Here is a 14,508-nt window from a genome sequence, read left to right as displayed (position 1 = left end):
AATGACAGTCTCTTCAACAGGTGGTGCTGGCAAAACTGGACAGCTACATGTAGGAGAATGAAACTGGACCATCGTCTAACCCCATATACAAAAGTAAACTCAAAATGGATCAAAGACCTGAATGTAAGTCATGAAACCATAAAACTCTTGGAAGGCAAAAACCTCTTAGACATAAACATGAGTGACCTCTTCTTGAACATATCTCCCCGGGCAAGGAAAACAACAGCAAAAATGAGTAAGTGGGACTATATTAAGCTGAAAAGCTTCTGTACAGCAAAAGACACCATCAATAGAACAAAAAGGATCCCTACAGTATGGGAGAATATATTTGAAAATGACACATCTGATAATGGCTTGACGTCCAGAATATATAAAGAGCTCACACGCCTCAACAAAAAAAAAACAAATAACCCAATTAAAAAATGGGCAGAGGAACTGAACAGACAGTTCTCCAAAAAAGAAATACAGATGGCCAACAGACACATGAAAAGATGCTCCACATCGCTAATTATCAGAGAAATGCAAATTAAAACTACAATGAGGTATCACCTCACACCAGTAAGGATGGCTGCCATCCAAAAGACAAACAACAACAAATGTTGGCGAGGCTGTGGAGAAAGGGGAACCCTCCTACACTGCTGGTGGGAATGTAAGTTAGTTCAACCATTGTGGAAAGCAGTATGGAGGTACATCAAAATGCTCAAAACAGACTTACCATTTGACCCAGGAATTGCACTCCTAGGAATTTACCCTAAGAATGCAGCAATCAAGTATGAGAAAGATCAGTGCACCCCTATGTTTATCGCAGCACTATTTACAATAGCCAAGAATTGGAAGCAACCTAAATGTCCATCGATAGATGAATGGATAAAGAAGATGTGGTACATATACACAATGGAATACTACTCAACCATAAGAAAAGGGCAAATCCAACCATTTGCAGCAATATGGATGGAGCTGGAGGGTATTATGCTCAGTGAAACAAGCCAAGCGGAGAAAGAGAAATACCAAATGATTTCACTCATCTGTGGAGTATAAGAACAAAGGAAAAACTGAAGGAACAAAACAGCAGCAGAATCACAGAACTCAAGAATGGACTAACAGGTACCAAAGGGAAAGGGACTGGGGAGGATGGGTGGGTAGGGAGGGAGAAGGGGGGGAGAAGTAGGGGGGTATTAAGATTAGCATGCATGGGGGGGTAGGAGAAAAGGGAGGGCTGTACAACACAGAGAAGGCAAGTAGTGATTCTACAACATTTTGCTATGCTGATGGACAGTGACTGTAAAGGGGTTTATAGGGGAGACCTGATATAGGGGAGAGCCTAGTAAACATAATATTCGTCATGTAAGTGTAGATTAGTGATACCAAAAACAAAACAAAACAAAACAAACAAACAAACAAAAAAGGACTGTTCCTGTGTGGTAACCTCCAATGAGTTCTACAGAAGGGTATAAAGGGCATATACAAGTGTAGGCAAAGGGTCTGTTTGCGTTTATACAGAAATCAAAGCCTAATTGGGCTACCCTGAAAATGAACTAAGATACGATATGAAAGAGAACTTCCAACATCAGCACTCTCTGGAAGACTCATGCCAGAAGATGGTCATCAAGAAATCCCAACAAAGATCAACGCACTGCTACAGCTGTAGATGTACTCATCCCACCAGCTCCTGGACTTGCCATGGGAATGAAGGAGATATCTAAGCTGGCCTGTGCATACAGTGAAAAAAAAATTTGACTGGATCTATACTGTTGGAACTCAACCAAGAATTAGGAGAAGTGCAAACTGTAGCGCTCCAAAATCTTACAACTACAGACTATTTACTGTTAAAAGAACATAAGGGATGTGAACATTCCCCAGGAATGGGTTGTTTTAATTTGTCTGATTTCTCTCAGACTGTTCAAGTTTAGTTGGACAATATCCACCATATCATAGATAAGTTTTCACAAATGCCTAAGGTGCCTAACTGGTTTTCTCGGTTTCACTGGAGATGGCTGGTAATTACAGATATGCTTTGGTTATGTAACTATACTCCTATTATGTTAATGTGTGTGTGCAATTTAAGTAGTAGCTTAAAACCTATACATGCTGAAGTTACTCTACAAGAAGATATGTCAAAGAAATAATCAATCTTCCCAGGTTTTCTGCCGCCTGCTACTTCTATAGCTTTTCTTCTTCCTTCCTAATTACAACCCTTAAATAGAATTCGTGCCTCATATCAAATTTAGCAAGTATCATAATTCTTCCAAGTGGTAAAGATACCTCAAGACAAATGCTGGGCATAGAAGCTACAGGGCATAAATATGCAAAGAAATAAAAAGCTAACCATTTCAAACAATAAGGCTTCTCTCTCACTTACCAACTTTACATTTCCCTGTAGGGCCCCGGAAGATGACTGGTTAGCCAGAGACGGGTAAGATTCCTCAAGGGAGGAACAACCTAAGACAGGCACAGTCGCAGAGGGGTCATCAGGTGAGAAACTGGGGATCAACAGAGGTGAGGCTTAGAACCTCACCCCCCCTGTTCTGAGAGAAATCTTCTGCATACGTGGATGTTTTATTGCCCTTGTCTAGCTTGGATTAACACATAGTCTACAGGCACACACCTGATCATCTACATTTGCTCTCTTACAACACTAAACTCTGTTTTCTACCTTTATCTTGTATCTACCTACCACTTCAGCATTTTATTAAAAATAATAATAATAAAGAGAGAAATGTGGTATCCACATATAAATCAAGTATAAAAACCAAATGAGTATTCATATTTGAACTGACTGTTTATAGTTCATAATGCATTAGCAAAACCGAAAGTTTCTGTGATGACTGCCCTTGTACTGTTCACTATGTAACTTATTCATTATGTAAGAATTTGTTCTCCATGTAAGAACTTGTTCGTTATGCCTCAGAAGATTGGAGACTGACGAAAATTAGGCTTGGGGTGGATTAATGATTGTGCATTGAGCATTGACTCCCCTATACAGAATTTTATTGTTGTTAACAACCATTTGATCAATAAATATGAGAGATGCCCTCACAAAAAAAAAAAAAAAAAAAAAGGACAGACTTCCAATGGTAAAATAAATAAGTAACCGGGATGTAATGTATAGCATAAGGAATATAGTCAAGATATTGTAACAGCTTGGTAGGGTGATAGCTGGAACCTAGAATTATGTATATAAATGTTTTATCACTGTGTTGTACACTTGAAGCTAATGTAATGTAATACTGTGCATCAACTACCCTTCAATAAAAAATAATTATCTAAAAAAAAAAAAAAAAGAACTACATGAGATAAAGCTTCATATATAAAGCCTTACACAGTGCTGACACATAGTAAAATTAAAAGCTCAGTAAATGTTAATGAAGGCTTTAAATGACCAGTTTTTGAATTTAGACTGTTTTAAAGGACAGCAGGAGAGGCATGATTAGATCTATTCTTTAGAATCTAAATCCTTAAGTGGACTGTGTCTACTTACAAAATGGATGAGTCAGAATTGAGACAGAAATTTAAAAAGGGAGAAACTTCTGAAGACTGAAATCTAATCCAAGTCATACAATTAATTTAAAATATTTCTTATAATACCTAGAAAAACTTTTACGTAGCTATCCTAGGGAAATATTTTCACACATACCCAACATAGAATATTATAGAATATAAGCTGCAACACTGTTTGAAATGACCAAAAAAACCCCACAAAAAATCACAAAGCCATCTAGATGTCCACTACAAAGAGGGGAAAGGGATTAAATCAATTATAATACATCCATGCTACCAGTTAACAAAAATGAGCTAGATCTCTGATATGAAAACATATCCAAGATAATGTTTATGAGAAAAATAAGTTATATATACTTATACTATGGTACCAATTATATGAAAAAAAAAAGCCCTAAATATACACTTATATACACATAGAAATGGTCTGGAAGACTACCTTCCAAACTGATTACTTCTGATTACAAAAGTGGTTAATTCTGGGAAGGGAGGTGTGGGAGTTATCAAGGGATATTTTCACTTTATTGTGCTGTATTTATTATTTCACTTTGTATTTAAAACAAAATATTTTAACATAAGGATGTATCTGTGTATTACTCATGTAATTTCAATAACTTTTTTTTTAAGATAAGGAAAAAGGACGTAGGGTATACGGCTCTCTAGATACCTGCCTTTTTACATCATTTAGTCTCTCCATCCCCACACCACCACCTTCTAATAAGGCTTTTAGAGCAATGTCACAAAGAGGTGGCCTGGATTAACACAATTCAAAAGCCCTAGAGAACTAGACAGAACTGTAGAAAAAGATTCTCCTAAAAATATGCACTATTGCATCCTGCATCTCTAAAAACAATCATCTCTAAATTATTCCCCAGACAAGGCCATTTCTGAAGTTGGATAACAAAATCCCTCAAATTCAACTATTATGTGTTTTGAAGTGGGACACATCACCCTGTTTCATGCTTGAGTCAATCTGTAATATACATAAAGAAATGCGAGCATGTGTGTGGGGTGGAGAGGCTGGGGAAGGATGGTGTATCATTAACAAAGTAAGCAAGTCCTATAAAATTGCTATTCACCTGATCTTTCTTCTTCATTTCTTCAACTTGTCGGAGCTGTTCTGAAGTTAGCACAATCTCCATTCGCTGCATGTCCCTCATGAGCAAACGCTGAGATTCCAGAAACTGGTCATTGGCCTTCTGCCACGTGTGTTTTAACTGGTTGTGTTGTTGTCGTTCTTGCTCCAAAAGATGGCAAACTGTTCAGGAATCCCCAATCAGAAACACTGGATTTTAATGGCAGGCAATTTCCTTAATATGAGGCTACTAGACCAGGTCTGGCCAATGGTCCATTCTGCCTGGCATTCAGCCTCTGACAAGAACCAAGGGGCAACTTATCAAAGGACATGGCAGCTGTCCCCATCATCTCTCTAAGCAATCGCCCAAAGTGTGTTCCAAGGAACAGAAACATGTGAAAAAAAAAACCAACAACAACAACAAAAATTCCTGTGCTTAGTAAATTTTAGAAACCCCAGATTAAATACATTTTTAAAGATTTTTTTATCACAGAACTTTGAGCTCAGGTTCTTAAATATGCCTATGTTCCCTTGGAAATACAGTATTTCCCAAATTTATTTAACCAAAAAAATCCTTTCCACAGTGCCACTCAAATAACAACTGTTCCAGGGAATACACTTTGGGAAGCATTACTCTAAAGGCCAAAGGTATAGCAACCACTTCTAACTATCTTTAATACATTCTAATAAATCAGTTATCCAGGAATCCTTCTTAAGCCCAGTGAGTTTTGATCTCTCAGGATAAGCCAAAGAATCTTTGTAAATGTTTGTGTTGTTGATACTCATCAACTCAGCCATTTTCTATGAAGAAAGAGTTAGATGGCATCATCTATCTGCCATCTACCCAGTCACCCAAGCCAGAAACCTGAGAAAGAATTTGTGCTTCTGCCTCTTCCTCACCCCAAAACATTGAGCTGTAACAGAAGCCTCCTAGTTCTACCTCCTCTGCAGCATAAGCCATCTTCTGCCTTTTGCCTTAGCCCAGCCCTTAGGACTTAGAACAACTACACAGCAGTCCCTTTGTTATTCCTGCCATCCATCTTGCCCTATTCTCCACACTGCTGTTATACTGAACTTAATAAAATGCAAAATTAATGCTATCACTTTCAAGTTTAAAGTCCTTCAGAGAAGACAGACACCAAAGTGTATAATCCCATTTACGCAGAAGTCCAGAATAGGCAAATCTATAGAGACAGAGTAGATTAGTGGTTATCAGGGGTTAGGTGGCAGGAGAGGATAAGGAGTGAGTGGCAAAGGTATAGAATTTATTTTAGGAATATATGAAAATGTTCTGGAATCAGATAATGGAGACAGTATACAACTTTGAATATATTCAAAACCACTAAATTATATACTTTAAAAGAGTGAACTTCATGGCATGTGGATATCTCAATAAACCTGTCTTTAAAAAGAAAATGTAAACCCTTCAGAGACTCCTTACTGCCCCTATAAAATCCAAAATCCTTAGCACAAAGTAACTGTGATCTGGCTCATGTCTACCTCTCCTATCTCATATTTTGCCCCACTGCCCCTTCTAATTTTGCTAAACTACATTTCTTACACTTCCTTACCTTGTTGCACTGCATGCAAATGGCCCTGAATGGTAGGCTCATCTCTGACTCCCTGAAAAATACCTGTCTACCTTTCAAAATTCCACTTAACAACTTCTTTAAGAAGACTGTCTGTAGCACTGCTGCCTCCCATGGCACTTCCCAGTCTAGCACCTATGATATGCAACTGCATTAACTTGATTACATCTAATTCCCCCAGTTAAAGCTGTTAGTTATACTGGTGCTAAATTTTTATGTCTTCTTTTCAATTAAATACTGTTTTTTGGTGTGAATGTTTCAGTATGGAAATTACTCTACCTCCTTACACACCTTAATCAAACTTCTTAGATACTTTCCAAGTATATTAGGAAGGTTTGGTGGTCCTACACTATTTCTGGAATGGTTGGGGCACACAGTTCAAACAGAAATTCCTATTTCTTTCAGGGTTTGGTGTCTTTTTGACTGCAGCAGCACATGTGAAAAATGTTTCCCAAAAGCCAAAGACTCATTCAAATTTTGGGTTATTTTCATAACATTTTGTGAAATAATTCTTTAGATTTATGTAATTTCAGCTTTCTACTATTTGGGGAAAAGACTAACTCATTTGCAAACTTCAGCTATTTATGAAAGAGCTGTATATTCCACAGCATTTGACATACTTAAAAGTATTCATTGTAGTACTCCATAACCACAGCCCTAAAACTGCATATTAAAATATGTTACTAGCAAAACCCACAAGTGTTAAGAGTTCAAGAATTCATACATTGGATAAAGAAAAAAGACCTTCATTTTCACTAACCTCTAATTGAAATGTATTTCAATTTCATCTAATTTTATTTCCTTCGATTACAAAATGTGCGCAACGAACCACAACAAATATAACAACACCTATGACTTGGTCACTAACAGATGTCATCTATATTTCTGTATCTCAGAAATTGTTACAGATTTCTTAATATATCATTTATGCTCATCACCACTTCAAAATTACAGTAACCATTACATCTGCTACTAGACCTTGTTAGTTAAATGCAATAAAACAGTACATTTATTACTTTACCATTAACTTTGCATTTTGATAATTATTTTATAATATAATTGGTTTCTTTCATAATCTTAAATATTTTGTGAATTAAAAACATTATTTTAAGAGGGCTTCATAAGACTGCCAAAGGAGTCCATGACACAAAAAGTGTAAAAAACTCTAGGTTCTTAAGAATAACTAGAAGAATTAAAGATAAAAGCATGCTTTTATTTAAATGGGGAATGGATGAGCCTTCTTCCCTATCCTCGGAAAAGAGTCAATTTCTGCATCACTCTGCTTCCAAGCTAGTGAAATCAAAATTGTCCCTTATAAATAGGGATGCTACTTAAGGACAGCATAATACACTATCTGCCTTCACTGTCCCATTTTCACTTTTGCTAATGCATCTCCATCAAAATGGGTCTGGGGGCAAAAGATATTTAAGCAGAAATTCCCAGCTCTATTATCTTTCTCCCCAAAATGCATGCCTTCCAAAGTTATTACTGGTGTCCTGGAGAAAAGAGAAGCTATTAACACTCCAAGTGTGTTTAGTAGACATCACAACTCCAGTTTTTCATGAGTACATTCAAGCCAAGTGCAAAGTTTAAAATGAATCACTAACATGTATAGGTATTTTAAGATTTGTTATCGTTATCAATGCCAATTTTACTCATATAGTTCCCTTAGAGGCTGAGATTAAAAATATACAGAATATATATTTACCTTCGTGCAATTCTTTCCGCAATTTCTCAGCATCTTCCTGTAAAACAGATTTCTGCGTATTCAAAACAGCTACATACATCTCTAGATCAGTCCTACAAGATTTCTCAGCTTCCAGATAATGGTTCAGTTCTTTAACCTGAAACAAGATCAATTTCTAATAAGTTAAAAATTTAAGTTTCTACCTTAGATATAATGGTAAGTTCTGGATGGGCCTTGGAGAAATTTTGCATTTATAGAAATTTATCACTTATAATTTTTAATTATAAAACATATACTTATTATAGAAGACTGGAAAAATTAACAGTTAATAGTAGGCATTATCCATAATCATATCAGGGCAAATACACAATTCAGATTATACATAACAGTTTTGTACCTTGCTTTTCAACAAGGTAGCTTTAATTTGTATTTCCAGAGCCACACACATATGTGCAAATATTTGACTTTTATTGCACACCCAGTAACCCATGTTGTGTTTTAAAACAGTACTTACTTTCTAAAGATAAAAACGGTAGCATACTCTAGTAAGTCTGCTTTTCTTTGATTTCTGGTGAGGTAATTCTAAATGCCCTAAATGTATAAAAAGGAGATATTTTCATATACACATATGGAAGGAAAAAAAGAGGAAGGCATGATGGAAAAAATAACTGGTCTTGTACTATAATGAACACAAATTTTGAAGGCAATACAGAATACTTTTTAAAATTGTATCTTCTAAAAAATGCCTTATCTCTGTTTAACAATTTACAATAACATTCAAATATTGATATATTCTAGTATCTGAACTAGTTAAAATCCAAATAAAATACAATCTTGCCCCAGAAGATGACTATAGAATCACCTGTTTTACCCTGCCTTACAAACTGTCCATCCTAAATTAACTTTCAACACTTTCACATGGTTATGTCTAACTTCACTTTCAAGGTCATTTTCATGCTTTTTATCTTCCTACTTCTTCAAACTTGAAATAGCTGGCTGATCTGTTTTCAGTTATCTTTACTCCTTGACCAGTAATACATTAGTACTAGTCATAGATTAAAATGATTATGCTGCCATTTGATGCTTCACTGGAGCTTGTCAGCCCACCAAAAAGATGCTAACCAAGTGCTGACTGTGGTAAGGCATCTTCCCTAACACCTGGACAGGGTGGTAATTCCGTTATGGTAAAAGAGAATCAATATAGCAGACATAAAATGGTGGTATGTAACAACTTCTTCTTAGAATAAATATTTACTTATTTATTACTTCTTAGAATAGACATTTGACTTCATTAATAATTAATGAATCTCTAACATTGAAAAGCTATTGAACAAAACTCTGGGAAGATGGTGGCAGTAATGGCACATTATGTGAATTTCTTTGAATTCCACATGCCCTAACAACAGAGCTACTAAAATAACAAAACCAAAAACACACGGACATCTTACAAAACACCAAGTGATAAAAAGAGGGTGGGGACAAACCACTGAAAGCTACCGATATGGCCTAAATGTTATCTGTATCTATGCAGGAGAAAGTAAAGGGAAGAAACAAGAGTCCAGATAACCCCAAAATAGTCAAATGGAGCTCCAACTTGACAAGAGCAGCTGAGAAGAGTTTTATATACTCCAATACTGGGTAAGTGCAACAAATCTGTACTGTAAACTTAAAATATGGCTAAGGTAAAATGGTATCCCATTTTCACTTACCTTTCCCTGATTTCTAATGAAGTTGAGTATTTTTCACATTCCTTGACTATTCTGGTTTCCTCTTCTGTAAACTGATTGTTCATATTATTTACTTGTTTCTCTACTAGGCCATTTGTCACTTAAGGACTTGGAAATTTTAATTAATTTTGGATACTAATGTTTGTCAGGTAAGAGTCATGGCTATAATCTAACAGTCTGTATCTTCTCTTTCCAACTTTTTGTAATACCTTTTAATACAGAAGCTTTATATTCTACACAAATTTATCTTTTCTTTCACACTCAGTATTTTGTATTATTTAAGAAGTGTTTTTGTACCACAAATATTCTCTTTTTTTAACATCTGAAAGTTTTAAAGATTTACTTTTCACTCTTGGGATTTTAATTCATTGAAATTAATTTTTTAAAGTGTGAGGTAGAAAGCTAATTTCACTTTATTCCATATTTTATAAGTACTTGAAAAGCCTGTTTCTTAAGAATCCATTCTTTTCCCACCAACGTATAATGTCACTGATCATGTATCAAATTTCCAAATACATGTGGGTCTACTTCTGGGCTCTCTATTCTGTTTCATTGGCCCTTTTACACCAATAACAAACTAATAATGAACTATCCAATAACAAACTGTGTTAATTATATAGCTTTACTGTAAGTCTTAATATCTGATAGGTAGGACAAGTCTCCTCACCTTGCCTTCTTTAGATTTTTGCTGAGAAAATTGTGCATACTTCTGATCCTTTCTTTGACTGTATGAATTCTAGAATTTACTTATCAAGTTCCTTAATAAATCCTATTGGACTTTGAATGGTATTCTGAATTTATAGATTAGTCTGGGAATATATTGCCTGTTTTATATTCCTATATTATCTTTCCATTCAGGAACATACATGCATTCAGATATTTTAATTTAATTATAAAACATATCCTTATTTTTTTTTGAAATTTGAAAATTTTTGTTTATGTATTTCTTCTTGCTTGTTTTTCTTTTGATATATTCTCAGGTAATTTACATAGTTTTGGAATTTTTTCTTTTTGCTATTATGAATGGGATCTTTATTCCCCATTACTTTAATTGGATATTACTGAAGTATACAAATACTGTTATTGTTGTATGTTGATTTTGATGGAACAAGTTTCCCAAATCTTATTATGTCTAATAATGTGTACATTCTCTTGCTTTTCTATAAAAAGTCAAATCAGTTTCACTGCATTCTTTCTAGTTGTTATGCCTCATTTCTTTATCTTGCTGCATTGTTTAGGACCACAAAAATAATCTAAACAAAATCACTGAGTGTAGGTTTCCTCACATTGTTCTTGTCACTAATGATAAGGCTGCCAAATACTTATTATTAATTATGTTTGCTGAAGGACTGACAGATAGCCCTTTATTAAGTTATTGAGTTTTTTAATTTATCAAATGCCTTTCTGAACCTAAGGTGAATATATCGCTCTTCTACAATCCTTTTATGTGGTCCATAACAACAGGTTTTCTGTTGATATACCATCCTTAAATTCCTGGGAATACGCCCTATTTGATCATATCTTTTTTTAAGTACACTGTTGAAAATTTTTGTTTATGTATTCCTAAATAATTTAGATCTATAATTTCCTTTTCTTATACTACACTTTCTGTGTGTTTGTAATGAAGTTATACAAGTCCCATAAAATGAGTTGGAGAGCTTTATCCATTGTCTAACAGTTTGTAAAATACAAGGATCGTCTTTTTTCCAGTTTTGGGAAAACTTGCCTGCAAAACCAACTGTGTCCAATGTCTTTTGGAACAGAAGTGACAAGAGAAAGGAAGAATGCAACATAAACAGTTTCTTTAATATTTACTACTTTAGCTTTCCTATTTTATCTTGAGATAATTTTAGCCAATTATCTTTATTAGAACTTTTTTCATTATCATCAAATTTATTTCATTTCAAATACGTTGGTGTGACACTGTTAACAGCATTTATTATTTTTAAATCTACTGATTTATAGTTATGTTCCCTTTCATATCTAATGGTTTGAGTCTTTTTCTTTTTTCCTGATTAGTCTTACTAAAGGATTATCAGTCTTATTAGTTTTTCCCTTTTTTTTCATTATATTGACATCTTAATTTTTCTTTTGCTTTTCTATTTCATTAATTTCTGCTCTTACCTATATTATCTCCTCCATTCACATTGTCTGTATTATTGTACTTTTTTAGATTCTTGAATAAAACACTCAAATTTCTCTAAATATTTTACATTTCCCTTTTCCATGAGGTTTTTTTTCATTTCCAGATATTTTATTTTAACTATAATTTGATTGTAAATAATATAACAACCTGTGGTCAGAGATTTGGGTCTGTATAACATCAGTTTTCTGAAATTTATTGACACTTCCCTGTGACATTATGAAAAGTATAACATACCTAAAACTAACAACTTTATTCCATGTACTACCTTAACTGCTTTATATATGTTAACATACATAATCCTCACAACAGCCTTATGAGGCAGGTATTATTATGTATTATTCTGAGGTACTATAATTATCCCCATTTTACAACTGAGAAAACCAAAACACAGTAAATTTAATTAATTTGCCCAAGGTCCCAGCTAATGTTGAGTTCCTAACTACTATGGATTACTATTGTATAAAATATAATCCCTTTTCCTTGGGTACAGGATTCTGTGTGTCTGTTATGTCTATTATTAATCAGGTTGCTCAAAACTCTTATATGCCTACTAATATCTTTTCTGCTTGTACTATCACCTAATAAAGGTCATTTTAAATCTCCTACTATAATTGTGTATACCAATTCCCCCTTGAAATCATTACCTGTTAGTTCATGTAGTTCTAAACTATGTAAGGTACATTCAAGTTCATGATTGTCATATCTTACTGATGAATTATTAGGTGTGGTCCTTCTTTATTCTTCTTTCTTTATATCCTGTTTCATATTATAATTGCTATATCAACTTTTTTTGGTAGAATTTATATGGCATATCCTTAAATACTCCTTTATTTTCAATCTTACCTTGCAGCTTTACTGTAGGTGTTCTTCTTATAAGTAATAAAAATTTAGACTTTAAAAATCCCATCTCTTTTAGTAGGTTTACATTTAGTAGGTTACATTATCAATTTACATTTACTAGAATTATTGATATATTACCATTTGTATATTCCTACATGTATTTCTACATCCTATGTTATGCTTTTGTTTACACTCTCTTAGAATTATTTTCTTTCCTATTTTCTTTTAGCTAATTATTAAAATTTTTCAACATTCCCTTTGTATTTATTCTGTTGTGTCTTTACAGCCAACAAATCCAGCCATACTATAACTAATCATTTCTAAAAGATCAATTCTGGGGCCAGCTTCAGAAAACAAAGTTAATTTTGAACAGCTTATTTTCCTTGATAGGAAGATGAATGAGACCGTGACTCACTTTGATAAGAAAATGATCATTAACTTTGTAACAAAGCAGGACAAACATTACTATTGTGATTATTTAAAATATCCATAAGGACAAAATCATCTCCAAGTATTGTTTAGCATTTTAAAGGAAGCAAAATTCTAAAGATACATAATCTAAATTATAGTTTTTAACCTCTTAGTGATTTAATGCTCACAGCATTAAAGCAGAATCTTGGGTTTTAAGCAAATGAATTACAATGTTTCACAACCTTTGAGGCCTCCAACTCTTTAATCTTGTCTTCAGCCTCTATCAGTTTATCTTTCAATGCTGCTATTTCCTTCTCCATGGGCATCACAACAGACCGAAGTTTTTCAGCATCCTCTTGGGCCTATTGTTAAAAAAAAGTAAAAGCAACACTTACTAATTTATTGCTTTTCTAAGAAATTCTGACCTGCCCACTTGTTAAAATCAATAGGACAAATAAATCTACCAAGCTAAGCATGTAGGAGCACTCACAAAATTGAACCACATCCAACCTTTAAATGTTGCATTACTTTGAATATTAAGGCATAACAGTTTTCCCAAATATTTCATGTAGAATTTGTAAGCAGGAAAACAGATTCACTCAGACAAATATTACTTTTTAATTGAGTAACTGAGTTCGAAAATATCCCACATGTAAAAAGAAATACACATAATAAATACTTTAATTTTAATAATTCTGGCTACTAAATTAATGAAACTATAATTTTTTATGAATACTGAAAGGACTGGTTATTTTTTTAAACATAAAAAATAGAACAATGTATTTTCTGAAATATTAGAAAATCATGTTGCTATAAAAAGGCTTCCACCTAGCTAAACAAAGTGCTTTATTATTTTACTTTTGATATTTAAACACACCCAAACAATGACCCCCTAAAACCATACTGTCTTCTGTCCTCCATTCTCAAAAACATGGATTAAAAGGAAACAATATAAATTAGTAAAATAGTAAAGCCTGATTTTCTATACATATACACACAGAAACAAAGGCAGACAAAAGTTAGCCTTTTCTCCTCTAATGAATATGAAAATTAACCTTATTCACTAATTTAAAAGAGTTCAAGCTTATCAAATTGTTCATGATAAGGAAAATACCTCATATCCCAAATGTGAGTGGTGATTTTTCCTATAAAACGTCTCTCAGAAAAAAGGGGGGCACTTTTGTTTTCTAGTCCACACGTCATTTCATCATTTATTTTATTTTTAACTAAGCAATGTTTGGAAAAGGCATGAGCTTAAAATTACATACAGTCAAGGGTAATTTAGGATGCTTACAGAGGTCTGCTGATAAAAATCAGCAGGGAAAAAATACGAAAAGGTTTTAACACAAATTGAGTTATTTATTAATGCAAAGATGACTCCAAGTGTTGCACATCATTATAAAAACTTTTAAAGGTGGTTTTTAAAAACAGCCCAAAGTCATTAAAGATAAGGAAAATCTGAGAAACTGTCACAGCCGAGAGGAGCCTAAAGAGACATTACTACAATGCAATGTGGTATCCTGGATGGGATCTGG

At 33.9% G+C, this 14,508-nt stretch overlaps 1 protein-coding gene across 4 annotated transcripts in view; it reads right to left on the bottom strand.

Annotated features, from left to right (window-relative positions):
• The window catches only part of RABEP1 (rabaptin, RAB GTPase binding effector protein 1), a 278,399-nt gene that overhangs the window by 183,058 nt on the left and 80,833 nt on the right, over window positions 1–14,508 (bottom strand). For all 4 annotated transcript variants that reach the window (XM_057500995.1, XM_036895970.2, XM_036895972.2 and 1 more), the window contains exons 5-7: window positions 13,216–13,335; window positions 7,871–8,006; window positions 4,578–4,756 (exon numbers count right to left, since the gene is read on the bottom strand). In XM_057500995.1, coding sequence (XP_057356978.1) covers window positions 4,578–4,756; window positions 7,871–8,006; window positions 13,216–13,335 — 435 coding nt within the window. The remainder of the gene's footprint in view (window positions 1–4,577; window positions 4,757–7,870; window positions 8,007–13,215; window positions 13,336–14,508) is intronic.

This window comes from Manis pentadactyla, chromosome 4, assembly GCF_030020395.1.
Source record: "Manis pentadactyla isolate mManPen7 chromosome 4, mManPen7.hap1, whole genome shotgun sequence".
NCBI lineage: Eukaryota > Metazoa > Chordata > Mammalia > Pholidota > Manidae > Manis > Manis pentadactyla.
Note: the sequence above shows the minus strand (reverse complement) of the source record. Positions and strands in the feature narration are given on the sequence as shown.